Below are 27,398 nucleotides of genomic sequence, written 5' to 3'. Positions count from 1 at the left end.
CGGTATAAACAATTCAAACTTAACAGTATCTGTGGTCCACTGTTAATTATCACGGGCAATAATTATTTTGTCTCTCAGTTTGTAGTGCACTTACAATGAAAGCTCAGCAGGAAATAGTACAGAACAGAAAACATTTAAGAGATAATGTGCAGCCAGACCGTCATTATTGCAAAATTAACCCCAACAGAAATCAGGAACCTAATGCAAAACAGTTCGTAGTGGAGTGTATGCAAAAAAAAAGTTGAAATTATATTAGTGGCACATAAATTACACACTTAATCTTCAATATTAGCACAAAAAAAAAAAAAAAAAAGTGGCTGTGCATTACTGTAAATGTAATTTACATGCATTTTTACAATCTTCTGACAGAATGCCAGATAATATTCTGCATTTAACCCAGAATATTCCTTCTCTCATCTTGTGGACCATTCCAGCAGTCGTTCAGGAACAGGCAGCTCTGTGTGCTACACTGAATCATGACTGCTGGTCTATGAGGGGTACAGCAGAGCAGATTATTAGTATATAACCAAAACCTTAATATAGTGCCACGTTGAAAGCATGGGGGTGGACAATCCCAATCAAAAAGCCACCGCAACCATGGCAACAGACCCAGGAAGAAACTGTGAAAGAGAACAGCTAATAAAGACAGACCTGTTCAATACACATGCAGGGTTGATGGCCACTAGCCAGTGTTAAGAGTGCCTGATGTAACTGTGGCTCTCTGTCCCTAAATACCCTTCACAACATCTGTAGGCTCTAAATATAGCAGTATGCCATGCACCACATAAAAGTATCTTTCAGTGACCACTGGGCTGGCTAGATTATACGCCACATCCACTACAGCACAACAGACCACGATAGAGTTTCACTCAAGAAACAAAAAAAAGTCACACTGCAAAAAAAACAAAAAAAGGCACCCAATATATTTCCGCACATTAATGTGGCCCAGATTGAATTGAGCAGATTTGGTGTGATTTTCCCCGTTCACACTGTCAAATATGCACAAAGCATTGCTGTGTTGCATGAATATTTGGGCCACATTCAAGTTCTGAAGTCAGATGTACTTTTGAAAACCAGCTGAATTAAAAGAGGAACAAATGAGAAAATGCCTGAAACGCAAACATTGCTCCGTTTAGTTTGATTTGGTTTAGATGCAGAATATCTGTTTCTTCCACTTCAACTGCTTAGAGATGTAAACTGTTCCTTGTTTCATTATCTCTGCCAAGTAGGTTTTAGTATATTCTGTGAAGAACAAAGAGCTCATACATTAGTGTTTGGCAAACTCTGGCAACAACAGCTCAGTAAAAGTTTTTTTTTTATAAAAAAAATAATACTTCCCAGACTCATATCCTCACTATTAAAACCTCTATTTGCAGTTCAAGGAGATCTGGTAATATAAAGCACATTTGTAAAGTGTTGAAAAAAATCACACACTCACATTAACAACCGACTCTTTAAACTTGATGTGCAGGCGGTAGCTGGACATGGCGATGACGGCATCTTCCGCCCTGCCCACGTACTCCGTAAACTCTCCATGCAGCTCTGGGAAGGGCACCTGCAACAGATGACAATATCAGAAACGTATAAGACCAGTGCAATTATTTAGGCATTTACAAAATAAACACTTATCAGCAGAAAAATACCATTCATGAGTCTTCCTGTCAGGGGTGCTGATAACAAAGGCTGTTGTGAAACCTAGCGAGCTCTCTCGCTTTTCTACTGTCTACATATCATCAAAACAGAAATTGTACCTCATAATTAAATGATCTGAAATGCTGTTAATAGTCAGTCATGTGTGACACGTACATTATCTTGAATAAAAATATTCACAGTGCTTTCTAAGAGATGCAAGTAATGCAGTCTTCGGTTTTGAACATAGCAACTGCCTTCTATTTGGGACAGGCTACAGATTGCGAGCACATTTGTGATTAAAACCAGGCCACCTTTAAACCGGGCTTAAAGGTGAAGAACGTGCAGTAGTTTCTGCGATACGTTGCGCCTCCCCAAACTCAATCACAGCTCTTACGGGTACTTGTGAAGGCATGTCTCAACAGGTAAAAGTAGGCTATTTTCAATAAAAGGTCCAACATATTAGGTATACTTTTAGCTGTGTTGCTATGCGTCATAAGTAAGCACTTGAGTAGGCTAATTAACACTCCGTCCAGAGTAACCGCGAGCGTCTCGCTTATTATAAACCCACCCAATGTATCTGCACCGGGTGCATTTTTTAAGCACATGCAAAACATATTTGAGGCTGTTTACACTGGACACATCAAAGTAAACCTTATAAATGGGAACATTTGTCTTTCTGGACGAGTGCATGATAATGATGTTGTGAAGCATCCATCGTAGCGCATTGATTCGCGATGCTTTCGCACGTTCATGACCTGTTTAATCTTTGAAGATCTAAATGCAGCAAATTTTGGCTTGCACTCCTGTAACCAAAACAGAATGTATTTTCCCATGTAATGCATCAGCCACGGTCCCACAGTGGATAAACACCCTCTGGCTCCGCCTGCTACAGTAGCCACGCCCCAAACTCTCGCTATAGGTCGAGCTGGAAAGAGATTGGCGGACCTGAGCGGACCGCTCTCAATGTTCTGATGGTGCCTGGGCGGCTCAATGTTTACACTTTTGGGGGAGATAAATCCATGAATGGCATAATAATAGTAGTCAATGAACAATAAACTGAGTGTAGAGAATGTTTTTGTTTTGTTTTTGAATTTCCCCTCTTGGTCAGAATCAAATAATAGTTATATGAACGGTCCCACTACACCCTAATAAACATCATTCATCTTGGCAGTGGTCTTGATCCCCCCGCTTACCTGAAGATCATCTTCCTCCAGGATGGGGGGCTTGCGAGGGAAGATCTGATTGGCCTGGATGCACTCCAGACTCTGCTGCCCCTCCTCCTCCTCCTGTCAAGCAGAATATGGATATGTTGTGAAATACCATCAAGAATAATGTAGCTAAAAAAAATGAAAAATAAATAAATAATATATATATATAATTTATATTATATATACTTCAGATATATTTGGCAGGGAAATGTGCCACATACATGTCATTAAAAATCTATGCAATATAATGCAAAGAATCGAAATGGTTCTAAAAAAGGAGACATTTTCTTTATGCAAAATACTTTAAATAATTTATTTTAAAAATTATAAACCCATATAAATCTACATTTATTCTTTGTTTCTGATGTGAGACGGACAGGTTTTCATTATTCACTCCACTTCACATCATTTATGTTCTGCTGCAACAATACAAGAGTGTGAGAGCGTCTTTATCAAAGGCTAAATGTTTGACATCACACGTTATTAAATGTACAAACTCCTTTTCCAGCTTTATCAACTCCCGGGGGCCAAAAGCCACACTGTTATACGGATAAAACATTGTTCATGACGAAACCTCTGATTAAATGAGTAATTATCTAAGTTAAACTGGGGACAGAGTGATCACAGCATGACCTAAACCAATACCATTTTTGGCTGGGCTTCAGAATAGCAAAACATTTGAATTGGCAAACGGAGAGTTTTGCCAGGACTTCCTGCTCTGAGGTCACTTCAGCTATTTCTGATACAACAGGCACTCCCGTAACCGATACAGTAGCCGGCTTTACGTAAGACTCTCAAGGAGAAGAGTTATAGTAAATCATGGCTACTACTATCACTCACACAGACGCCAGTGAGAGACACATAAACATGCAATGCCAGTGAAAGGTTTGGACACATCTACTTTCTTAGAATAATAGTAGTCATCAAACCGAACTAACACAAATGAAAGTACGGGAATTACGTAGAAACCAAAAACATTAAACAAATAAAAACGGCAACCTTAATGCATGACAGAGTATCAATTTAATTTCAGTGCAAAACATATTGTTAGAGTTGTGTGCTGCGTTCAGCACAAGCCTCATGATTCATGACAGCGATGTGCAGGGCAAAAGTCACTCCATTCACTTCTGTCTGCAGGAATGAGAGGCTACGGCCCGCGGTCGCCTTGAGAGTTCAGATTGGCAGAGAATGTTTGGACTCAGTTTCCACAAATAGGAGAGACTCTGTGAGAGAGGGCAGCTGTGTCGCCATGTTGTCTAGCTCAAACACGGGAGTCCTCAAGACGGAGTGATCTGGTTGTGCCATAAAATGCTGCCCAGTCAAAGACAGGAGTGTACTGGACGAGATATGATCAGAGGAGGTGTGGTTCTGTATAAACCATGTACTCTTTTTCTATCTGTTTAATGTTCTCTAATCTATCTATCTATCTATCTATCTATCTATCTATCTATCTATCTATCTATCTATGAATCTATCTGTCTGTCTGTCTGTCTATCTATCTGTCTATCCGTCTGTTTATCCATCTATCTATCTATATCTGTCTATCCATCTATCTATCTATCTATCCATCTATCTGTCTGTCTATCCATCCATCCATCCATCATCTATCCGTCTGTCTATCTATCTATCCATCCATCCATCTATCCATCTATCTATCCATCTGTCTATCTATCCATCCATCCATCCATCCATCCGTCTGTCTATCTATCTATCCATCTGTCTGTCTATCCATCTATCCATCCATCCATCCATCTATCTGTGTGTATTTGCTGGATCAGCAGCATAGGCATCTGTGTGTAATGCTGACAATGGCCCTCAGCACGGCTCAGTAAACACACTACAGGGGCCGGTCCCGGGGCGGCTCATTGTGGGCACAGGGAAAGAACATTACAGGGCACAAACGGACAGAATAGCAAACAAACAATAATGTGCATAACTCATTAAGAACGTGTAAACAAACACATCAATCAGAATTCGCACATAGAACGAAGGCGTTTGTTAAACTGTCCTGACACTTCAGCAAACAAGAAAATGAGGTACACTTTGCTGAACACAGACATATACAGATTCAAACACAAACATCACAGTAAATGATGTCTCTGTTGGTTTCTCTCAAAATGAAAGGTTCATAATAAAGCTTTTATTCCAGTTGCAGTTATTTTACCTTGTTGTTAGTTATGACATGCAGCAGAGCGGATAAAATCCCTTAAAAATAAAATCACTGTAATTCAGAACTCTTGTGACTTGTGCGGAACTGTTTTATAACGAGCGGCACACACCGATGACACTAGCACACATCTATCCATTCATCCCGTCTGTCTGTCTGTCTAAAGAGGGCATTGATCTGCGCTGAGACAGCAGTCAGGACAGGACTTTGACACTGTCTGAGTGGCGTTCATTTCAGCTGATTAAAAGCCTGAGAAATCAATGAGCAGTTTCCGATTCAGCATTTGAACCAGTGCCTGGGAGTCACGCGCAGGGAGAGAGAGAGAGACATTGGTGGTGTTTGTTTACCATAGCCCCGGTGAAGGAGTGCGGGTGCAACACTGTCGTGTCTTCAACCACTCGTCAGCTCTTTCTCGCAGACTTCAGTCTGAGTGAAGAAAAAAAATTAACAATGTTTACTTTTAATTTGTCTACTTCTTTCCTAAATAACAATGTCATGTAATTAGTAGGGCTGCACAATATATCGAAATATCGCAAATGTATACATCGCGACATGCATATCGCAACGGCTTGCAATAACTGGGGTCATGAACAAAAGACAAAGAGAAAATCACTCACTGCTCTCGGCTGAATAACTTTTGTAGCTTTAATAAGAATCAGTATATATTTAATTCATATAGTGAAAACTAAGCAGTGTTTTATTTTTACATTTTTCTGTTGTTAAATAACCCTAATGTAGGCCTTCCTGAACCCTGTGGTTTACACTGATGTTAAAGTAACACTTCTTATGCCACAGTAAAACACTGATGTTCACTTTCAGAAGTTGTAGGGATGTTTTCTTGTCACAAAAAGAATGTGAAACACATGTAGGTTATATCATTTTAAATATATTTTAAAGATAATTTAAGTTTATTTTACACACTTTAAGCATATCGAATATCGCATTATTTAATGAGTCATCGCATATTGCATTTTTCTTCAATATCGTGCAGCCCTAGTAATTCGTTTTAATTAGTAATTACTTAGCAATAATGGATTTGGTTGAAATTATGGTTTCTCTGATTGGGAAATACAAATGCAAACAGTCAAACTATATTAACCAAGCCTTAATTCAAAGACACACACTTGGATCTTACCAAACTCTTAAAAACAATGAGGTGAGGTTTGTTTTGGACGATCCCACGCTGGTACCGTCACTCAGTGTTATGACATTGAAACCTGTGGAAAGAGGAGAAAAAAAGACTTTAATCCATCATTTCCAAACAAACACTGCATAACAGCTCAGCTTTTCACACTTTTTATACCAGGTACTCTATGGGCAAAGGTGGGCAGTGAAGCATGACATTACACAGCCATTCATCTACAGTCAATATACTCATCAGGAACAGAAGGTTTATTGCAGATTATTTCAGGCTTACTCACAACTGATTGATTCAAAGGCTTTTCAAAGATATAGCATATCACTTATTTACCAGCAAAAACAGTTCATTTCTTAGTTATAGGAGAACACCAGCATATGGATGAGCTCAAAACTACACAGACATAAAACTTATTATTTCAATAAACTGTACTTTAGTATCAAAGTTTGCTTGGAAGAAAACAAGCAAAACACTGCGACAAGCACAGACACCCCAGTAGTTCATATACTGTACCTAAAATACACATGAAAAACACCATTATGTCATTTATTTCTCTTTTTCTGGAGGTGCATCAACCGACAACACCAACCGGTTTGTACTATCCTTCCTATGAAAGCTATCTGTGAAGCTCTGCTAAAAGATGCATAAAGAATGAGCTGATACTGTTCCACAGAAGACAACAAAACCTAAATTGTCATAGACTAAACAGAGCAGCAGTAAAGCGTGTCATGGACGGGATGATTTCAGTGACCGGTTTGTCTCCTGAGAGTCATGTGGAGTGAGTTCAGATGGCTCATGACCAGAGGGCAACAGCATCCATACACAAAAACATTCAAACACACGCTTCAAGTGGAGGCCACATTGAAGCCGTCTGGAAACTACTGATAAAACATATCTCTAACAGGCAAACGCTCGTGTTTACTACAGCTGAGGGGTCTGTCTTCAATCTGATTGGCCCTAATGATCTGAACAAATGACTGACTTGCAATGTGGGATCATTTGAGTACATGCACACGGTTCAAGATGAAAAAGTCTGTGTCCACCAAAGCGTTTTTTTCACGTGGCTGGCGTATTTTCAATGGGAGCGCCGTGTTTCTAAAACAAGTTTTAAAAACGCTGAAGTGCTCGGCGTTTATTACAGGTCGCCGAGAGTTGAGGAATGTTCAACTTTGAGTAAAACGCAGCGCTCATCACTGTCACTTTTTACCCAACCGTCCAATCACAGTGGAGGAGGGGCGGGACTAATACCACACCGACCAACCGCCACATTATGCTTGTACAACGTCAACAGACGACAACAACTAGCATAATAACGGGAAAAAAATCATTTAAAACAAGAGCCAGAGAAAATACGCTACATTATATCGACATTTTAATATAGAATCATAGACTGTAAAAAAAGATGGACGACGCCCCTTTGCTCTCTTCCATTGGTGAGGACTGAAGCCGCCAGTGTCCCGATATGGCGCTGACATCTTGGAACTTGAGTCTGCGCGGTAGCGATCTCGGGACCAGACCTGCGCAGTAGCGATCTCGGGACCAGACCTGCGCAGTAGCGATCTCGGGACCAGACCTGCGCAGTAGCGAGCAGGAAGTAAAGCCGCGAAATCAACGCTCCGCCCTCACTCTCACAGAATGCACTTTTGTTAAAAATTGATTGCAGTACGACAAGAGGCTTGTTAAAATAAAGTAAATACAATCTCCTCAGTCCTCCGAAGATCCAGAAAAAAAAAAAGTCCGTTGGTGCTTCAGTGACTACTTCGCTCAGAGAACCTGTCAATCATGACGTTACACCACCGTTTTTAGAGCATCACGTAACTAACTAAAAAACAACTTATTTTTGAAACAGACACTTGAACTTACACCAGCGTGATAAAAACGACAGCAAATGAAAGAAACCACCTTTGGAAAAAAGATATTTGAAGTGTCATTTAATTGTTTAGTTGGTTGAATAACACGGGGAGGCGGGGCTTATGACCTATACTAGGAGGACCAGAGGCGGACAGAGTACACAGCTTCATTACTTGAGTAAAAGTACAGATACCCCTTGGTAAATTTTACTCAAGTACAAGTAAAAGTACTACAGTCAGATGTCTACTTAAGTAAAAGTACTGAAGTACTTGTTTTTAAAAGTACTTGAGTATCAAGATTACAAGAGTACATTTTCTAAATATTGCATTACTACTGCCACAGTGCTTACATTGGTAAACACAGCAAACACTTGAAGCGAAAACTATCATTAACTTGTTCAGAAAATTGAAATAGTCTGGCGAGGTGGGGCCACGGGTTGGGACATTCCCGGGATGGACCTGCTGCGTCTTCATCCATTGTTTCGTCCATGGTTTCGTCTCTTATCTAAATCTGACCATGGAGTTGACTTTGGCGGAAAGCTGAAGGTGATTGCTGATAGGCTGTCCCAATCAGTGGCGCCTGCACAATCCAATCACGTTTGAGAGGGAAACAACAAATTGAGGGTTTCCGAGATTTTTCTTTTTTCCTTTTTTTAGAAGAAGTAATGGGTACTCACGGTTATGGATAGAAATGTAGCGGAGTAAAGAGTACAATATTTGACTCTCAAATGTACTTGAGTAAAGTCATGAGTACTCCCCAAAAATGATACTCGAGTAAAGTACAGATCCCTCAAAATTGTACTTAAGTACTGTACTCAAGTAAATGTACTCCGTTACTGTCCGGCTCTGACTAGGACCAGTCACCGGGGGGCGATCGAGATGTTTTGGCTTCACTTTTCAGGGCTTGTGCGGCACGCTTGCATAGAATCAACACAGAACGAAAAATATGAGATACTAGTAACACTATCGCGGATATTCCGTCTCATAACAAGCATTTGGCGCTGCCAAAACGCTCTCAAGTGCCAACAGCTAGGCGTTTTCAGCAGAGCACCTAGCGTTTTCAGCTGGCTAAATACGCTTCGGTGAACACACGGCCTTAGTTCTGTGGAGTGCCAAACCATTTTCATACTGGTCTGTATCCAAAAAGCAAAACAAGTTTCAGGCAGCGTTGTGTATTCAGAAACAACGGCTTTCTGGAGAATTCTCCACTTTCTTTTAGGTCAACTGACTGCAGGTGGACAGAAGAATCATTCAGTATTTTTCTTTCCATCTCAGGTGTCACTCTTACTGTCCCAAAGGTCAATCTGCACTGTGTGTTCTCATTCCTGAACCACCGTTGGGACTGTTTCAGTTTCATTTTACTAAAACACCAACCAACGATTACCTAACGCTACTCCTCCTCATTGTCCCATGTCAAAGGGCACATTCATAGATGGCACATGTTTATATTTATTTTGCTTTCATTATTTTCACTAGACACAATCATTCCGATTTCTAAGAACGTGTTATATATAAACACATTTATCATTTGACTGGAACTGGAAATAAATAAACGGAGAAAAACTGAGTATATAAAATAATAGCTTTTTTTTTTTGTGCCATTATTTTGTGGCTCACAGCCTTTTTTATCTAACTTTAATAAAGTATGATTTCATTTGCTGTGGTGCTGGAGATTCAGCAACGGTGGGAAACAAACAAAACTCGCAAGACAAGAAAATATACAATGGCTCCAATCAGTATTTGGACACTCAACATGCCTGAATGAATACATAACCATTTTGCATTGTCACACCTATAGGCGACGTTTACTTAGTGCTCAATTCTGATTTATTGCTCAGATCTGAGTTTTTATTATAGCTTTTAAATATAACATTATTGTTTTAAAAGTGGCCAATATCAGATTCCACCGTGAACGGATTGCGCTCCTGGACTGACCCGCGTGCGCAAAAGAACGATAAAAAGACGTCATACGGAAGTAATGATTACGCATTTATTTATAGAGTGATTTGCAGCTTAAGCCAGCGAAATTAAGTGCAGGCAATATGAAAAACAAAGATGAGGGTGTGAAAAAAGAGAGCAGAGTTTTTAAACATTTATGATACAAGCCCTCATGTTTTGCTTGTATATAGAGTTGTCACTAGTGCTGCACAATATATAAAAATTATCGAAATATCGCACATGTATATATCGCGATATACGGCTTGCAATAACTGCGGTCATGAACAAAAGACAAAGAGAAAATCACTCACTGCTCTCGGCTGAATAACTTTTGTAGCTTTAATAAGAATCAGTATATATTTAATTCATACAGTGAAAACTAAGCAGTGTTTTATTTTTTACATGTGATTATTCAGTTTCTGTTGTTAAATAACCCTAAGGCCATCCTTAAAAATATTTTGGTTTGCAGTAACAGCAAAAAAAAAGAAAAAAAGGGTCGGTAGGTCGGTCTATATTTTTTTATATATAAAAAAAATAATATAAAAAAGTATATATTTTTTCATTTAAAAAAAAAAAAAATCAGGGTCGGTGGGGGGGTGGGATGACATTTTTCATCTATGTCTAAGGGCTGTTTACACCAGGCCACTTCATGCGTTTTCTCAGATCGGACTGCAATCTGATTTATCAAAACGATTCCATTTACACCTGGTTACATAGGCTAAATGTGTGTTGTTTTTTTGCGGATATAAATCCGATCTTCAATTACCGCTATATGTAGATTTAATGGAGTGCACGTCACCGAAAGCAACAGTTATGACTACATTATTTTATTGATCATCAGCTAAAATTTCTGAATCAAAGCCCGCAATAAGAGAAAGCGGAAACAGCCCTGGTAAGATCATTTCGTTTCTTTACATTTAATGATGATGATTGTGTGTTAAGCGTCAGCGACTTACTTTCACTTTGATTTGCGATAGTTTGCACGTTGATGCTCAGCTTCTCATCTGCGGCAATGCGTGTTGCAGTAGCGTCGTCATATCTGACTAAAACATGACATATAGCCTATAACACGCTCTCGCATGTTTATTTTTTAATAAACCATATTCAACAACATATAAAAATGAAATAATCTTTAGAGTAAAGCCGCAGCCATCATTACCAAGCGCGAACCATTGACAGTGAATGAAACGAAGCAAACTTAGCTTGCAGGCAGTAGTGTGACATGCGTTAACGGTTAACCAATGGTGTAAACATAATCATAGATGACGCGCCACGGGTTTTTATTTAAAAGAAAGAACGTAGCTTATGTTTGTATGTAGGTCTAGGCAATTTATATTCACAATACGTAATAACTAATATTATTTTATTGCATTTGTATTAGTTGTTTGAAGAGTTAAAAAAAAAATCGGTCGGTCTTAACGCAAGTTTACAACCGGCAAGTCGGTCGGACTGAAAGGGAAAATAAATAAATAATTGGGTCGGTACTAAATTGACAGGGTCGGTCGGGTTACGGCAAACAAGAATATTTTTAAGGATGGCCTAATGTAGGCCTTCCTGAACCCCGTGGTTTACACTGATGTTAAAATAACACTTCTTATGCCACAGTAAAACACTGATGTTCACTTTCAGAAGTTGTAGGGATGTTTTCTAGTCACAAAAAGAATGTGAAACTTTTACATTTTAAATATATTTTAAAGATAATTTAAGTTTATTTTACACACTTTAAGCATTATCGTATCGCATATCGAATATCGCATTATTTAATGAGTTATCGCATATGGCATTTTTCTTCAATATCGTGCAGCCCTAGTTGTCACTGTAATACTTATGAGTTGTGACACATCACTGTCCTTCCACTGAACACTTTTCACAACTGTCTTGATAACGTCAGGTATGTCAAATCTTTGAAGTGATGCGCATGAGAGCAGAATTGTGATGAATATCTATCTAGAGTGATGTTAAAAGCTGCCGGGTGACCAGATTTCTCACGGGACAGGAAAAAGAACAAAGAATCAAATTACAAAACAAGATCTAAATAAACTACGTTTTTCGGGTACAGTAGGTTTTATTTAACATGAATACATTTATGTAACATCTTTTGTTGTTTGATTAACATCACCAAGCTGTCTACGATCACTTAAGCCATAACCGACTGTATTTACCTGAGATATGTACTCCACATGATGGGCATTTGAACAAATGTGGTCTGTAATTTCACCATTCAGGTGCAAAGGAAACTGAATTTGGGATTCGCGTGCACTGTCTGAGAGAGATTCTGGTGTGTGTCATTCTGAGCGATACTGCATTGAGTTATTTTTCTTAAAGGGTTAGTTCACCCTCGCCCTCATGTTGTTCCAACCCCGTAAGACCTTCGTTCATCTTCAGAACACAAATTAAGATATTTTTGATTAAATCTGAGAGCTGGCTCACTCCTTCATAGGCTGCAAGGTAATTGAAATCTGCCATCCCAGAAAAGTTAGTAAAGACAATGTTTAAAATAGTCCAAGTGACTACAGTGGCTCAACCAAAAGTTTATCAAGTGACGAGAATACTTTTTGTGTGCAAAAAAACCCAAAATGTGTTCACATATCGCGTGTGGAAAGCGTGGCTGATGCCGCTGTCTCTTTCTCTCCAAAGCGCTCGTGCTCCCCATGGCGTCTGTCGTTACTATGCAATGCTATGCTAGGCGAGCTTTAAGTCCACAAATCAGCAACATTCACCGTGGATTTAATGTAGTAACACTAACTGTAACCATGGAAGTTTGGCAGGAATAGTAAAATGCTTTCAAGTACGTCACACATCTTTTTCCAGCACTTCAAAAAACTCAAATACTTTCATATTTAAATGTCATTTTTAATGCGATGACCAAAACATTATTTGTTCATCCTTCAAAGATGTATACCCCCATTTATAAAACTAAAAGTTTCAAGATGTAGGAACATTTTTCTTTTAATAAATTTTGTATTTATTTTTTTAATTTCTCTGGCATTTCGTACTTTTTGCTGTATCGAAAACTGTACCTAACCGTGACACCACTGTGTCGTATCGAACCGAACCTCGAAGCTACACCCCTACTTATTACAGATGTTGACACCTCAAAGCTTGCCTTGATTGTTCTACGTTTACACTTTTACACTGCACACATTTTAAGTTCAAGAGTTTCATTAACACTTACTTTTTTATCTTAATATAAGACATAAAGAAGATATTTTTGTTTACATTTTATTTAGTTTTTGACTGCTAAAACTAATATAATTTGTTGTTTGCCTTAATAATGTGGATAAAAAAAAACAAAAAAAAAACAGTGGTTTAAATTCAAACTTTTCTACTTGTCTTTAAAAAAAAAAGTTATAAAAAAAATGTCAATAATTATCGAAACCGAACGATTTGAAACATTATATTGTGCTAAATTTTTTAGCTATATCGCACAGCCCTACAATCACCCTGCAAAGACAATTTATGAAAGAAGAAATACGGGATAAAGTATATTTCATAATAAGTCGGGACCCTAAAAAAATAGATCTGAAATTACGGTACTGTGCAAAGTTGCATGAATTCCTATATGACTGTTCAGACTGAGGTCGTATTGCAAAACATCCGTCCTGTATCGGATTGGCACAAAGTGGAATTTAAAAGATCAATTTCCATGTGGTTTGTGCTGTTCACACGGTCATGAGAAACACAGATCTGAAGTCACATGTGAGCAGAAAAATGGGATTTGTGCCACATTTACCTGCAGTCTGAACGTAGCCTTAGTGGAACAAGTCCAAAGACCAAATCACCAAAGACATTAAGACTTCAAAACTGATGAACAAAAGTGAAAGCTTCTGCAGCTTACGGCATTTTTTCGGATGGCGTAATTGTCCAAATGCTTTACTTGTGGGTGTGGGTGTGCTGTGCTTAAACAAACAGCAGAAACAGATGTTTATTATTATCATCTCTCAGCATTGCTGGAGTTCATTCATAAACTCAACCACTCGCCCTCCTGTCACTCTGGTTTACTATTGATCGCTCAAACACACAGTCAGTGATTCGGGTTTGATCCACCGCTGAGTTTGGAAGTCATGCATTTGCGCTCATTCAGCAGAAGAGTTTAACCTTTAACCAGATGCATTTTATCCCGGAGTCACACCATGAGTCAGTCAGATTGACCACACATGAGAAACCCAACACCAAAACAAGAGCAGGAGAGCCACAGGATCATCTACCCGTCCAACACCACGCGGATCTGACAGAAACAAACAAACCCAACACATGCCTCTCTCTACAGCAAGCCTGACTGAAGATTCCCTTCAAAGCACTGTAGTTACTGCAGTAAAACTGGCTTTACTGGGTATAGAGTGCAACAGAAGTACAAGTCCCATTCATTCTGCTGGAAAATATGGTCTCCCAATGGCAATTGCTGTTACTACAGTAAAACTGTCCACATAATTTATTAAATGAGTATTATTAATATGTTACGGAGACACATAAAGCATCATTTTCATGACGCCATAGTAATCATAGTCTCCACCAAAATACCATAATTATTAGAGAACTGTGAGGTCATGATAATTACAGGATCTCCTCCAAAAAGCGAAGTAACTGTAGTAACAACACCTGTAGTGTATGTTATTATGCTGATAACATGACAGTTATTGTTACAAAAGTAACAAAAATGACATGAAAATATTGCTTTATGATGCATAATGCTTTGTTTTTTATAACAGTCATTATACCACGGCACCTATAGTTATCGCCTCACTACTGCAGTAAATGGCTTATATCATTTTCTTTTCTTTTCCTTGGCAATCGTGGCAGTTTTATAGCAATATCAATTGCATAAAGCTGGTTACCATGGTGAACTGTTGTACGGCGCTCGCGCTCGATCTGTCAGTCAGTCGCGCGGCGGCTGTTTCACTGACTGGAGCTCGAGCGAAGTAACCGACACAAACTGAGCTAAAAGGCCGCATTTCTAGCCCTGTCAGGGGTCAAATGTATATCAAACCAACTAAATAGCACAACCCTCTAAACCACGGTGATTTTTTTTACAGCTCACGTGAAGCATTTATTAAATGTATATCCTCAGTCGAGGCCCGCTTCGGCGTCTGTTGTTGTTGTTGTCGCGAGCAGAGGGCGGACCCCTCAGATAAGGCCTCAAAACACGGCGAAAAACACCCGCATCTCGGGTTAAAACGACACAGCTCACTCACCTGAAGGCAGCCTGCGAGGCAGAGCGGGTATACTCTTTCTTCCGAGTCGCAGGAGAGGAGATTAACGATGAAGAAATCGACAAATTGCACCTCGTAGCCATTTGCAGAGTCGGCCCGTCCCACTGTGGAATCCCGTCGTCATCGCAGCCTCCCCGACGTCATGACGTCACGGCGCACATTGCGTCATCACGTTCGAACGAGCTGTGGGGGAGGGGCGGACATGTAAACAAGCTTTGAAGTGGAAGTAATGCTGCTTACGTACATGAATAAATAAATAATTACAGTACATATTTTTCAGGTTTATTTTGAGTCAATTCCTGCATACCTACGCAGTTTCTCACAGTGAGAAAGTGCTGTTTAGCGGCAATATTTACACTAAGCGCAAATAGGGATAGATTCACCATTTAGGCTACACCATGTACAAATAAAATGTATTTTCTTTGCAATAAGTGTAATGGTAGTCAGATACTATTTGCACCTCAGTATTTTAGAAGGCCTACATTATAAAACGTAGGCTTGTGCAATAATAACATAGTGAGTGAAAATGATATTAAATAAATACTGCTTTATTGGGACAATATAGCCCTTCACCTGCCCCTAACCCTACCCGATACACGCTTTATTATTAAATAACCGTTAGCCACTTTAATTCCACTTTTCTCATATTTTCAAACTGGTTCAAATTCATGAAATGACAAGAAGGGCATTAATGCAAGTTGGACTTGTTTGTAATTTGTCTGTAATTTAAAGTTATCAATGCTTTGGCAATGTAAAGCCTTTTACCGTGAAAATTACTACAGTGTGAGGTGTAAAAAAACACACAGACAAAAAAGGTTTATACAATGATGTACTGTATTCAATAATGACTTGGTACATATGTGATTAAAAGACACATGACATTTGACATTTATTTGTCCTCTCTTTAACAACCAAAGCTTTAAGTGCTCTGCCATAAGGTCATGGGAAATGTGCGCAAACGTTGGAAAGAGGAAAAAAATGCGCAAAAGAGAAACAACCAAACACAGAGTTTTGCCTCCCGCTTGTGTCGAATTCAATCGCATACTCACCACAGAGCCTCATTTACACACAGTACAAACTCCAAACACACACATTAAATCATAAGCAGAACTGACAATTAAGTTTTCAAGTCTGACAGTTTTTTAATTCTTCAGTGAGGCGGTTTAATATTTTACTATTCAAATAAAGAAAAGGCCAGTGTTTCCTAGGGCTCTGGGATAATTCAAATACAAACACACTCAAGCACCACAGATATTAAAAGTAATCTTGTTTTGGCAGAGTTACTTATGACTACTAATTTTATTATACTGGAATGGCACTTTCCACAAACGGTTCAAAACAGGGCCTGAAATGCTTAACGAAACGAAGCCTTTTTTTTTCCTTTTCAGCGAATAGTTGGTGAAAGGAGGTGCGTTACCTTCATAAAATGTTTAATTTAATGTTCCATTTAATGTTCTATTTATTTTATGAGGTCCTGTTGTGAAAATATGGGACATATGAATACAAATATATATTTTCTGCATTGGGGTCAAATCATGTGATGGAAAACGGACAGCTAAACATGATTTTTGGTCTTAAAGGGATATTTCACCGCTGGAAAGATGAATGTGAAATGTGAAATTATTTTAGAAGTTGGAGCCTTCTAGACTGAGAAAAGCCAGAAAATGTATTTTTGGCTCATGTGGATGAAAGACAACAACTCCCAGAATGCACTTGCTTCGCTGCCCTACGAGGACACTCCCAAGCCACGCCTCCCGGTTACAGAGGGCAGTATCGGGAGAAATGATACAACTAGGCTACTAGTCGACTCGAAACTGAAAAGACGGCGTTTTATCGTGAGATCCCCCTATGGGCGGGTTGAAGACATGCGGGACGAGCTCCTCCTACTGGCTGGAGTCTCTCGCCTCTGGACAGAAGAGCCTCTGATGAGCTAAATGAAGATTTTTGCATCATCTAAGTTTTTTTTCCAGACACACAATACAGAAATCTCTCGTCTCAGGGGGACATGAGGGAGGGAAGCACGGTCATTCGAAAACACTACCGGGTTTCTACTGATACAAAGCCTAATGCTAATCAGTGAAGTATCCCTTTAAGTAAAAGTTTTGTTTCAATAGTAGACTTTCAATGTTCAAAATTATGACATTTTTGCATGAGAAGGTCAAGACCTCTGCGATGAACCAGAGTATTTTAAGGGGGTATCTAGATTTTTTTTTTTTTTTTAAACAACCTAATTTTAATGCTTGGTTAGATTTACAGTATATGTAATGATAATTTGTCGCCTAATCATTCTCAAGCAAAAAAAGCACTGTACTGCATTTGTGGAAAGTGCCTAACACAGTCTCATCCATTATAACCAGCAAGAAGTGAAACTATGTGTAAGTGCTGATTTCTTCGGGGGGGGGGGGGGGGGGGTTCCCGATCCTTGCAGATAAAACAAGGCATGCAAAATACAAATGTTAAAAAGAAACATACAGAAAATGAAAGCAGTTTAGAATGGTCAAAAAATCTGTTGTCAACAGGAAATTTTCATTACATGAACAATAACATGAGAGAGAGAGAGAGAGAGAAAAGTAGTCGTTGAGGTTTCATTTGAATCTAATTGCTTCAGTCACGAGTTCAGATGAGATGCATTCAGATGATCTGTTTTGTTCAGAAGGTGGTGTCTGGTTGCTTGTTATTAATAATCATAAGAGTACGCATTAAAGTACATGAGATTCTTTTTTTCCCAATCGGTCAGATGTACGAATCACATGATCAGTCAACTGAAAAGCGAAGGGCGGTTAGGAACAGTAAACGTTGACCAGTGGTGCGACCTGACAGGTTTTGTAAAGCTTAGAGAAGCAAGTCTACCCTGAGAAGTTTCTAGAACATGGGCAAGCTTGCCAGACCACCCCTGGCTCTATGTGTTTGGTTAATATAACTGTACACTCTATTAAATATCATCAGCACGCTAGTGTCAAGGACCTAAGATATATCCTTTTCAGTAAATGTGTAATATCTACATATATATTTACATATGTTTTAAGATCTGACCCTCAGTACTATTAAGACATGTGCAAGTGTTTTCTAACAACCTCGACAAGACATGAAGGCAAAGAACACAAATTCAGAATAATTGCTCACATTTTTCTAAGTGCTGCGTGTATTTTTCTCGTGTAGTTGTAAATATCGAGTATAAAACATGATACAGTAGGAAAGGAACGTCAATGTTTTATAATATAATAAATAAAAAAAAACAGTATTTCAATCAACAGCAGCAAAAACGCACCAATGAAGAACATCTGGATTGATCAAACATGAGGATTCATCTGAATTATTATTGGATTTCACGGTTTGCGAGGTCTAAAAAGCTGCATGTTGTAGTGTTCACTAGGTTACAGAAAACAAACAGGCCGTCCTTTGAGGGAGAGAGTGTTTGTTTTGCTTTGGTCATTGTGTTCAGACCTCAAATGCATTCAGTGTGTCTGCTTTTGATTTAGTGTTACTCAGTACTAGGCCTGAAACGGACTCTAAGCAAGGATGTGAATGCCAGTATTTCTATCAACACGAGCGAAATGTGTCAGAAAGCAATCCACTGATCAACACCAAACATTCGATGAGCCCCATAGTATTTTATTTCCCTCGTACTATAGAAGTCAATGGGGTCCAACACTTGTCTGGTTACTGATATTCTTCAAAATATCTTCTTTTGTGTTCAACGGATCAAAGAAACTCATCGTTTTTGGGTGACCTATCCCTTTAATGCCCTCTCTTCAAAACAACCCGAACATGTAAAATGATTGACAGGCAGAGAGCATCTGATTGGCTAACAACCACAGGCCGCTTGACTCTGTTTTATCGTCTACAGAGGATTGTTCTGTCACGGAGACAGCTGTGATTTCTCAAGACACCTATTTCTGTGATATCTGTAAAATACCGTGTGTGCGATTCCAGAATAAAATAAAAACCTCACATACAGTCTGTATTCCTGCAAATGTGCTGAAGAAGCATTCACAGCTTGAGAAGAGTGTGTTTTCCGGCCTTTGAATAATTATTATGAAGTAAAATGTCCACGAATCTCCTGCAGTAGAAAGAGCACCTGGAAATAAGTATCAAAATCACTGAAATACAGCAAATGAGACCAAGTGCTCATGGGATGATAAAGAAACTATTAAAGCGCGCGCTAAAAAAACAGATTCTCGTCTGATCTCCAGTATGTGAGTTGAAGTGCATTCATTTTAAACTCCCTGCTAAAATGTCTTAATTATAAAATGACCTGAACGTAAAGTGTCACACTGCCATACAGTCATTCTCCACAGGAAGTGACATCAGAAGGACACTCCATTCGGAGGGAGGCCCACGACTCTCATGCGGGAGGAAACACGGACGGATAGATGGATGAAGAATGATAAAACGAGTACCACCCGAGACCACGACTGGATCACTGATCAGTTTAAAACATATGCATGCTAATAACCCCCCGTCCCACCCCAGCAGTCTCTCCGTCGGTGGTCCCTCAGGCTCCTTTGAAACCTATCTTACATTTATATCCAAACCTCTGGGCGTAAAGGTGTGTTTGAAGCGTCCGAGGTCGCAGGAAGTGCACTGGCCCGTGTGTTTGTGTGAGACCAGCTCGTCGGGACAGTGAGGTACAAGTGTGATGAATTATTGAGGATGTGCACTGCAAAAACACATTTCCTAACTTTTTCCTCTTGTTTTCCAGTACAAATATCAAAATGAGTGACGATATTACGTTTTTAAATCCTCAAAATTAAGTTAAAACAGAATAAAAAAAAACGTTTTATCTTGCAATTCTGACTTTTTACCTCAGTAATGTTAGATATAAACTGAAAAAAATTCTGAATTGTGAGATAAAAAGTTGCAGTTACCCTTTATCCATGGCGGCAATAATTAAATTCAAGAATTCGTACAATTTTCACCCCACAGATATTTTCTATTGTTTTAAGCACAAACTCATTTAATTTTGAGCAATTGTTCAGTAAACAACTTCTCACTCAGTAAATCTATTTTGTTTCGATATTTGTGTTGGAAACCAAGAGTAGGAAAAGCATACTTTTTTTTTGCAGTGTGTGAACTGTGCACAAGAGCCCTGGTGTAAAACCTCAAAGTATCCAAATAAATAAAAAAAATTATACGTTCACGAAATAAAAAATGCATCTACCGTCGCACCGACTTTTTTAAAAACATTTCCTTTTTTCTTGTTTTTTGCCGTTTTTCTCTTTTTATAGTATCGCTCAAGTATATCACAGGTTACTATCTAGAGAGGAAATAGAGGGTAAATTATGTTCCATGCTACATCTTGTTCAGAGAAGGCTATTGCAGACGATTTCTACAACACACACAATCACACGTTGTACGCTTGTATAACAAAAGTTCCAAAACATGTCACCAAGAAACTAAATACATATGCAATGTTCACTATTTAGAGTCTTTTAGGACTATCCCTCGGTCAAAGTGAAGCTGTCGCACGTCACTCGACTTCGTGTCCCGTCTTACAGACAAAAGTTGAAAAATTGCTATTCAAAAATTAGCAAATTTGGTCATTGTTTCTCTCTTTTGTTGTTTTTTTAAATAAGTAGTGCTTTTTTTGATGGCTTAAGACAGAGGTCTTTTATTTGAATAATCTCACCCAGTGGCAATCTACAAGACGTCAGTGTGCATTTCATGACACCGCTACGTTTCCTCTCCTCCGCTGTTTAAAACAACACCAGCTAGTGCTGTGACGTAGAATTCAAAGTTACTTTATCAAAATAGCTAAAAGGTGTTTATAAATATATCTGACGGCCAGGTTTTTTCGTCAGGGCGGCTCGTACGACGATCTCCTCCTAGAACTCCCACTCCAGCGTTTCCTCGCGGTTGGCGGCTCGCTCCAGCCGATGGATGATGTTGTTGAGGTTGGCCATCTTCTCGTTGCGTCTCTGAGTGCTTTTGTTGAGTTTGGGGTTGAGCGAGGGCGACTCCAGGCCGTAGTTGGTCGGGGCCGGAAGGGAGGGCAGTGATGGAGAGATGGGGGCGGACGAGGACGGGACGGGGGACACGGACATCATGAGGCCGGGTGAGGACGCGGCCGAGGGCGAGTTGAGGGACACCTCCAGGCTGCTCCGGGACGGTTCAGACGAAGCTTTGAAGCTGACGGGATCCTCGGGCGACTCCGCTGAGCTGTTCCTCTGAGGACCCTGACTGAGACCCGCCTCCTCGTCCCCTCGGCCCGGGTCGCTCTTCAGCGGAGAGAACTGGACGCCCACAGAGAAGCACTTGGCCTGCCTCAAACGCAGCTCCTCGTCCTCGTCCTCCTGTTTGAAGCTGAAGCGGCGAGGGCCGGCGCTGAGAGGACGACTGTGGAGCGGGTTCCTGTCGTCCCGGTCCGACGCGGGGCTGTGGGACGCCAGGGGGGAGTAGTTGTTGTGTTCGGCGTCCGTGTCGTTGTCTTGGAGACCCTCCATCAGGACCTCTCGTCGCATACGGGACCTGTGGACAAAGATAACACTTCACAATAAGGTTCATTAGTTAACTAAACTAAGTTCAGCATTTATTAATCTTAGTTAATATTAATGTCAACGTTTACTAAAACGTTATTAAAATCAAAGGTTGTATTTGTTAACATTAGTTAATGCACTGTGAACTAACATGAACAAACAATCAAGAGTTGTATTTTTATTAACTAACATTAACAAAGATTAATAAATACTGTGATAAAAAAGTTTTGCTCAGTGTTAGTTCATGTTAGTTAACACATTAACTAATGTTATCTAATGAACCTTATTGTAAAGTTTTACTGATACATTTACTGTGAATGCACAGTACACTGCCTTCTGTTTTTATTTTTTGCAGTGAGCTATATTGTTGTCACATGATCTAACCAGTGTTGTTATTGTTAACTAAAACTATTCAAATAGAAATAAAATAAAAAATAAATATTAAATATTAAATAAAAAATAAATAAAAAAACATGATAGACTATTACTAAAATTAAAACTGAAATAAAAATTGAAGCTGAAAATTCTATTAATAAATACTAATAGTTTATAAACAATACTACAATAACTAACTACTGGATCTCACCGCATTGCATGTGTAATTCAGTGCATCCAGTTATCATCTGAAAATTAACATTTGATGAAAAAAAAAAAAAGAAATAGTTTGCTGCTGATGTGACTTCCAGTTTGAGAACTTTGCATTGTGGGATACTGTATCTTACAGTGTGCTCTGGTTGGGGGTACCAAAGGTAAAATTATGAAAATATCACTGAAAAAAAATCTACTGTGCCACTGTTAAAGGGATGGTTCGGAGTGAAATCAACCTAGGGTCGTTTGGACCATGACCTCGAGCCAAACACCCCCCCCAGAAGCCTTTTTTTCCCTTGGTCGAACATTATTAAAGTTAAAGCTTATTTAGAGATATCAGCCGGATGGCTTAGTGCAGGCGCTAATGGATCCAAGGTTGTATCCCGTAAATTACCCCACTAATAATGCCTGGAATGGTACCAAACTTCTACAGTAGTACAAATAGGTTCTGTACTCATAAAACGAGGCATTGGAAAGTTTGTAAGTACATCAGGAGTTTATTTAAATAACACTTGCCTGATGGCTAATGCTACCGCTAACCCGGACGTCGAGGTCACTTCCGTGATTTGTGAAAAGCCTATTTGTACTACTGTAGAAGTTTGGTACCATTCCAGGCATTATTAGTGGGGTAATTTACGGGATACATCCTTGGATCCATTAGCGCCTGCACTAAGCCATCCGGCTGATATCTCTAAATAAGCTCTAACTTTAATAGTGTTCGACCAAAGGAAAAAAAGCTTCTGGGGGGAGTTTGGCTCGAGGTCATGGTGCGAACGACCCTAGGTTGATTTCACTCCGAACCATCCCTTTAATAATTAAGACTAGTACTGGTGCAGTTATAATGTTCTCTTTTCTAACTCCTCAAATGTCCAGCAGGGGGAGCCAACCCCCCATTTACAGCTTCAAAAAGTTTGCACACAACTTTGACATCTCTTTTAGCTGACTTTTGACTAGACTAGAGCAGAAAGGATCAGATTGGTACCTGTAGTTGTGGAACCAGTTGATGACGGTGTTGGTTTTGAGGTTGAGCTGTGCGGCCAGCATCTCGATGGTGTGCTGAGAGGGGTACGGCTCCTGGAGATACGCTTTCCTCAGAGCCTCCTTCTCCTCCGCCGCCAGCACCACTCGAGGTTTCTTGGCTTGGCTGAACGGGCAGAGCTCCAGCGGGGTCAGGCCTGGACTGATGCAGTCAGAATGAGCGCCGGGGGAATCGCTGTCTGAGCCGGGACTCAACAGACCGTATCGCCTCTTCAGATACGCTGGAGAAAAGGAGAGAGAGAGAGAGAGAGAGAGAGAGAGAGACAGACACAGAGAGAGAGAGAGAGAGAGAGAGAGACAGACACAGAGAGAGAGAGAGAGAGAGAGAGAGAGAGAGAGAGAGAGAGAGAGAGAGAGAGAGAGAGAGAGAGAGAGAATTTGAATTTATTACAAATACATTTCACAGTATATTTAAATTACAATATGCATAAATATTAAGAGCAACCCCAACTCACAAGAAATGTGCAAAAACCAAATCACCTTCAAATACAGAGCACAAAGCCTCATTGCATATGCCTCAATACCTTCAAAAGTGATAAGATCATCCACATGCTTGTAATAAGCAAAACCAATCAATATTCTTGCTTGCACCATGTTTGAAAACATAGAAACTACATTCTGCCCCAAATTTTGTTCGACTTTCTTTTTCCTACTTATCTAAATAGCCAATTTCGCCTTTTGGCCTAAAACAAAATTCAACCACTGACATACAAATCTTTTTTTCAACATATTTAAAGCCCCAAAATAGTGAAAAAGTTTCATTACACCTCTGAAAAATACTTCCTAACGACAGAATAAAGGCTCTAATCTTGCACAATTGACAAATGCATGAAAAATGTTTTCTCTCTCAGTGCAAAAAGGACATTTAGCACCAACCTCAGGATTTTCAGATGTCAGAGAGAGAAAGAGAGAGAGAGAGACTTTTCGTATTTAAGCACATAGTTACTTGAGATGACTTTACTGCATGTTTTACAAGTACTGCATTTTTACAGTAAGTGGGTCATACACATGCTTAGTAAGCCTTTTTGTCTTGATAAAACACTGACAGCCAATCAGAATCCATCCTGCTTCACAGAGATTGAGCATTTAAAGTGGCAGACATTTGTTTCGGTAAACAAGACTTAATATCTTCAGTCATTTTGCCTCTCAAGTAAATGCATCTTGCTTTAAGAATGTTTAGATATTTGTAGTGGAAAACAAGAAAAAATTATTATTATTCTTTTTTTTTTTTTACAGTTTGTGAACTGATGCAGAATCACTGAAGAACTGAATAGATGTTTGCTCTTTATTACCTTTCTTCTCCATTTTCTTGACGTCTCTGAGCTTGTCCACGTTGTGCGGGTCGTTGAGCCACAGCTGCATGCGGACGAACGGCTCTCGGCCCTTCAGACTGAGCTTATGCCAGGGCTTCGGTCTGGACAGCAGATCAGACACTGAACCCTGGGTCAATCCCAGAATGCTCTCTCCAAACAGACGCTGACCTGCATAAACACATATACTGTTACTGATCTGGCCTACAGTCTTTATAATTCTCCTTAGTTGTTTGTTCGTATCAAAGTTTCAATGAATAGATTCAAAACTTTTTGGTTTTTAACTACCTGTCATGGGTGTATATTAAAGTCCCCCTGTGGTGAAAATCCAGCTTTAAATGTTGTTTATATGTCTATGTGGTGTTTTTAATATGCTTTAAGACAAACCATGTGTGAATTCATAAGTCGACACCATTGCTGAGTATTCTCTCCTTAAAACTGCAGTGAACCAAAGACAGTCTCAAAAACACGCTTTGAAATCGCTGGTGTTTCTGACGTCACAAACGACCTTGTAACCAATCAGATCAACGCGTGATCGTCAACCAGTGAATCTCTGAGCTGAGTGAGTGAGTGGAGGCGGGGCTCATTTGCATATTCATAGAATGGCGAATACTAAATAAGGCAAGGGTGTCGAGTTACATTCAAGGTATTTTAAGGCATGAAGAATTTTTTTCAAGGAAAAAAGGTTTAAATATATCATTTTGCTGATCAAAGATGAGTTTTAAGGGATACAATTATTGACTACAAGGGGACTTTAAGAGAACGTGACTATGTTAGAAGTCATAACACTACAGTTTTTTAAAATAAATGATTACTTTATCCACAATCCACAATCTGTTTTGTGACTTGTGATGCAGTCTGGACTTAAACGGTAACACTTTACTTGAAGGGGTTTGCATACGCCTGACATGACAGTGGTTTTATGCATGTTTATAACTGTCATTAAGGGTCATTCGCTCAATTATGTCATCAAACTACTTAGCTTTATGGGTTAACATTACATTAAACTGTCATGTGGTTGGTTTTGACATTGGCTGTCATGAGGCCATTATAACTGTGTCATGAATATATTTCTGACCACTTTTATTTCCAGTATTCCAGTATTAGTTATAAAATAATTTGACAGAGTATTAACACTTAAAGACATTTTAATGACAAATTGAATTTGTACCACTGGAAAAAAAGTGGTCAGAAATATAATGTAATGTTAACCCATAAAGCCAAGTAGTTTCTTAAGTTTGATGATTAATCTGCTATGTCATGTTTATGACATATTTATGACAGGTTATGTTGTCTTGGTAATGTCAAGTTGTCATGACAGAGACACTGACAGGTTATGATGTATTGGTTTATGTCAAGTTGTCATAGCAAAGACATCTCAAACAATGTCATCTTTGCATTAAAATGACATAATTGAGCGAATGACACTTAATGACAGTTGTCATAAACATGCATAAAACCTCCTTCATATTGTATGACACATGTCATGATTATGAAGGTGTCATGTCAGTCTTATGCACACCCCTTCAGGTAAAGCGTTACCTGTTTTTCTCCATTTTGTCACCTGATGATGTCACATTTTGTTGCCTCTGGCTTGCTTATTTGGGTACACTTAATATTGAACAATATTATTGATGTGACTGTACTGACACTGCTGTATGAGAGCCGAACTGAGCTGGACGATGACATCACTGCGGCTTTATAGCCGAAATGAACTCATTTAATAATTGATGATCATTATAACGGAACTGAACCAACACTGAAATGACTTCAGCCGAACAATTCTTTTTTATGCTGCTTTACAGCCAAATTGATCTGTTTGTTTGCACCACTGAATTATCATTTTCCTGTTATCACGTAAAGCTGCTTTGAAACAATCTGTATTGTATTTTTTAAAAGTGCTATAAAAATAAAGCCGACGACTTTTATTAAGCAAGGATGCATTCAATTGATCAACAGTGACAGTATAATAATGTTACAAAAGATTTCTATTTCAAATACATGTTCTGTTGAAATTTCTATTCATCAAAGAATCTGGAAAAAATATATTTTCAGCATTGATAATAATCAGAAATGTTTCTTGAGCAGCAAATCATCATATTATAATGATTTCTGAAGGATCATGTGACACAAATTCAGCTTTGATCACAGGAATAAATTACATTTTATAATATATTCATATAGAAAAAAAGTTATTTGTAATAATATTTCACTGTATCAAATAAATAAATGCAGCCTTGGTGAGCATAAAAGACTTCCTTCAAAACATAAAACACTTCTGAACAGTGTACCTCACGCTAAAACGCTCATCGCCTGTCAATCACAAAGCGCCGTGTGTATTGTGCTGTAAATCACCTAAGTTGTTGTCCGTCAGAACTTCCTTCACTCTCTTGGTGATGGCGTACGTGTCCAGCTCCGGAGACATGGCCACCAGCTCCTGGATGCCCAGCGGTGTGTGTGTGTGTGTGTGCTGGGGGACGCTCACGCACGGGCCGTGAGGATCCACACGCTGAGGCTGCTGGTTCTCCTTACTGCTCTCCAGCGCCAGACTCACGGGCTCCAGGCTCATGTTGGGCTGTCCGTCTTCAGGACTCGCAGGAGGGGACGGGGACGAGCGGGTCGTCACAGGGCTCTTATCTGACAACCAACGACAAAGATCATATTAGTGTTTATAGTCAGGAGCATTTTAGGTTTATTAGTCATGATACTGTAAATCTACTAAAAACTATGCAATAACAGACCCACTTTATATATAAAAAACAAACAAAAATAACGACTTTATTCAACTCTTCATTTTCTTTTGTGTGTTTCTCTGAGTGAGTTCACATAGTATAACAGCTCAG

At 39.3% G+C, this 27,398-nt stretch overlaps 2 protein-coding genes across 21 annotated transcripts in view; both read right to left on the bottom strand.

Annotated features, from left to right (window-relative positions):
- mtmr3 (myotubularin related protein 3) overlaps positions 1-15,287 on the bottom strand; it is a 37,524-nt gene extending 22,237 nt beyond the window's left edge. For 19 of the 20 annotated variants that reach the window (XR_014625425.1, XR_014625426.1, XR_014625427.1 and 16 more), the window contains exons 1-5: positions 15,126-15,277; positions 6,143-6,224; positions 5,355-5,433; positions 2,826-2,918; positions 1,439-1,555 (exon numbers count right to left, since the gene is read on the bottom strand). Coding sequence is in view for 13 of the 20 variants with exons in the window: in XM_084389232.1 (XP_084245358.1) it covers positions 1,439-1,555; positions 2,826-2,918; positions 5,355-5,357 (213 nt within the window). In the remaining 7 variants the exon portion in view is untranslated. Of the gene's footprint in view, positions 1-1,438; positions 1,556-2,825; positions 2,919-5,354; positions 5,434-6,142; positions 6,225-15,125 lie in introns of all 20 variants that reach the window. The other variant, XM_084389238.1, reaches the window with a different exon arrangement.
- A 5,063-nt stretch (positions 15,288-20,350) lies between these two features.
- The window catches only part of cux2b (cut-like homeobox 2b), a 155,188-nt gene continuing 148,140 nt past the window's right edge, over positions 20,351-27,398 (bottom strand). Inside the window, exons 19-22 of the mRNA XM_084388778.1 lie at positions 26,911-27,192; positions 24,538-24,726; positions 23,190-23,466; positions 20,351-21,611 (exon numbers count right to left, since the gene is read on the bottom strand). Of these exons, the coding sequence (XP_084244904.1) occupies positions 20,969-21,611; positions 23,190-23,466; positions 24,538-24,726; positions 26,911-27,192 (1,391 nt within the window). The 3' untranslated portion in view covers positions 20,351-20,968. The remainder of the gene's footprint in view (positions 21,612-23,189; positions 23,467-24,537; positions 24,727-26,910; positions 27,193-27,398) is intronic.

The sequence above is a fragment of the Rutilus rutilus genome (assembly GCF_951802725.1).
Source record: "Rutilus rutilus genome assembly, chromosome: 19".
NCBI classification, from domain to species: domain Eukaryota; kingdom Metazoa; phylum Chordata; class Actinopteri; order Cypriniformes; family Leuciscidae; genus Rutilus; species Rutilus rutilus.
Note: the sequence above shows the minus strand (reverse complement) of the source record. Positions and strands in the feature narration are given on the sequence as shown.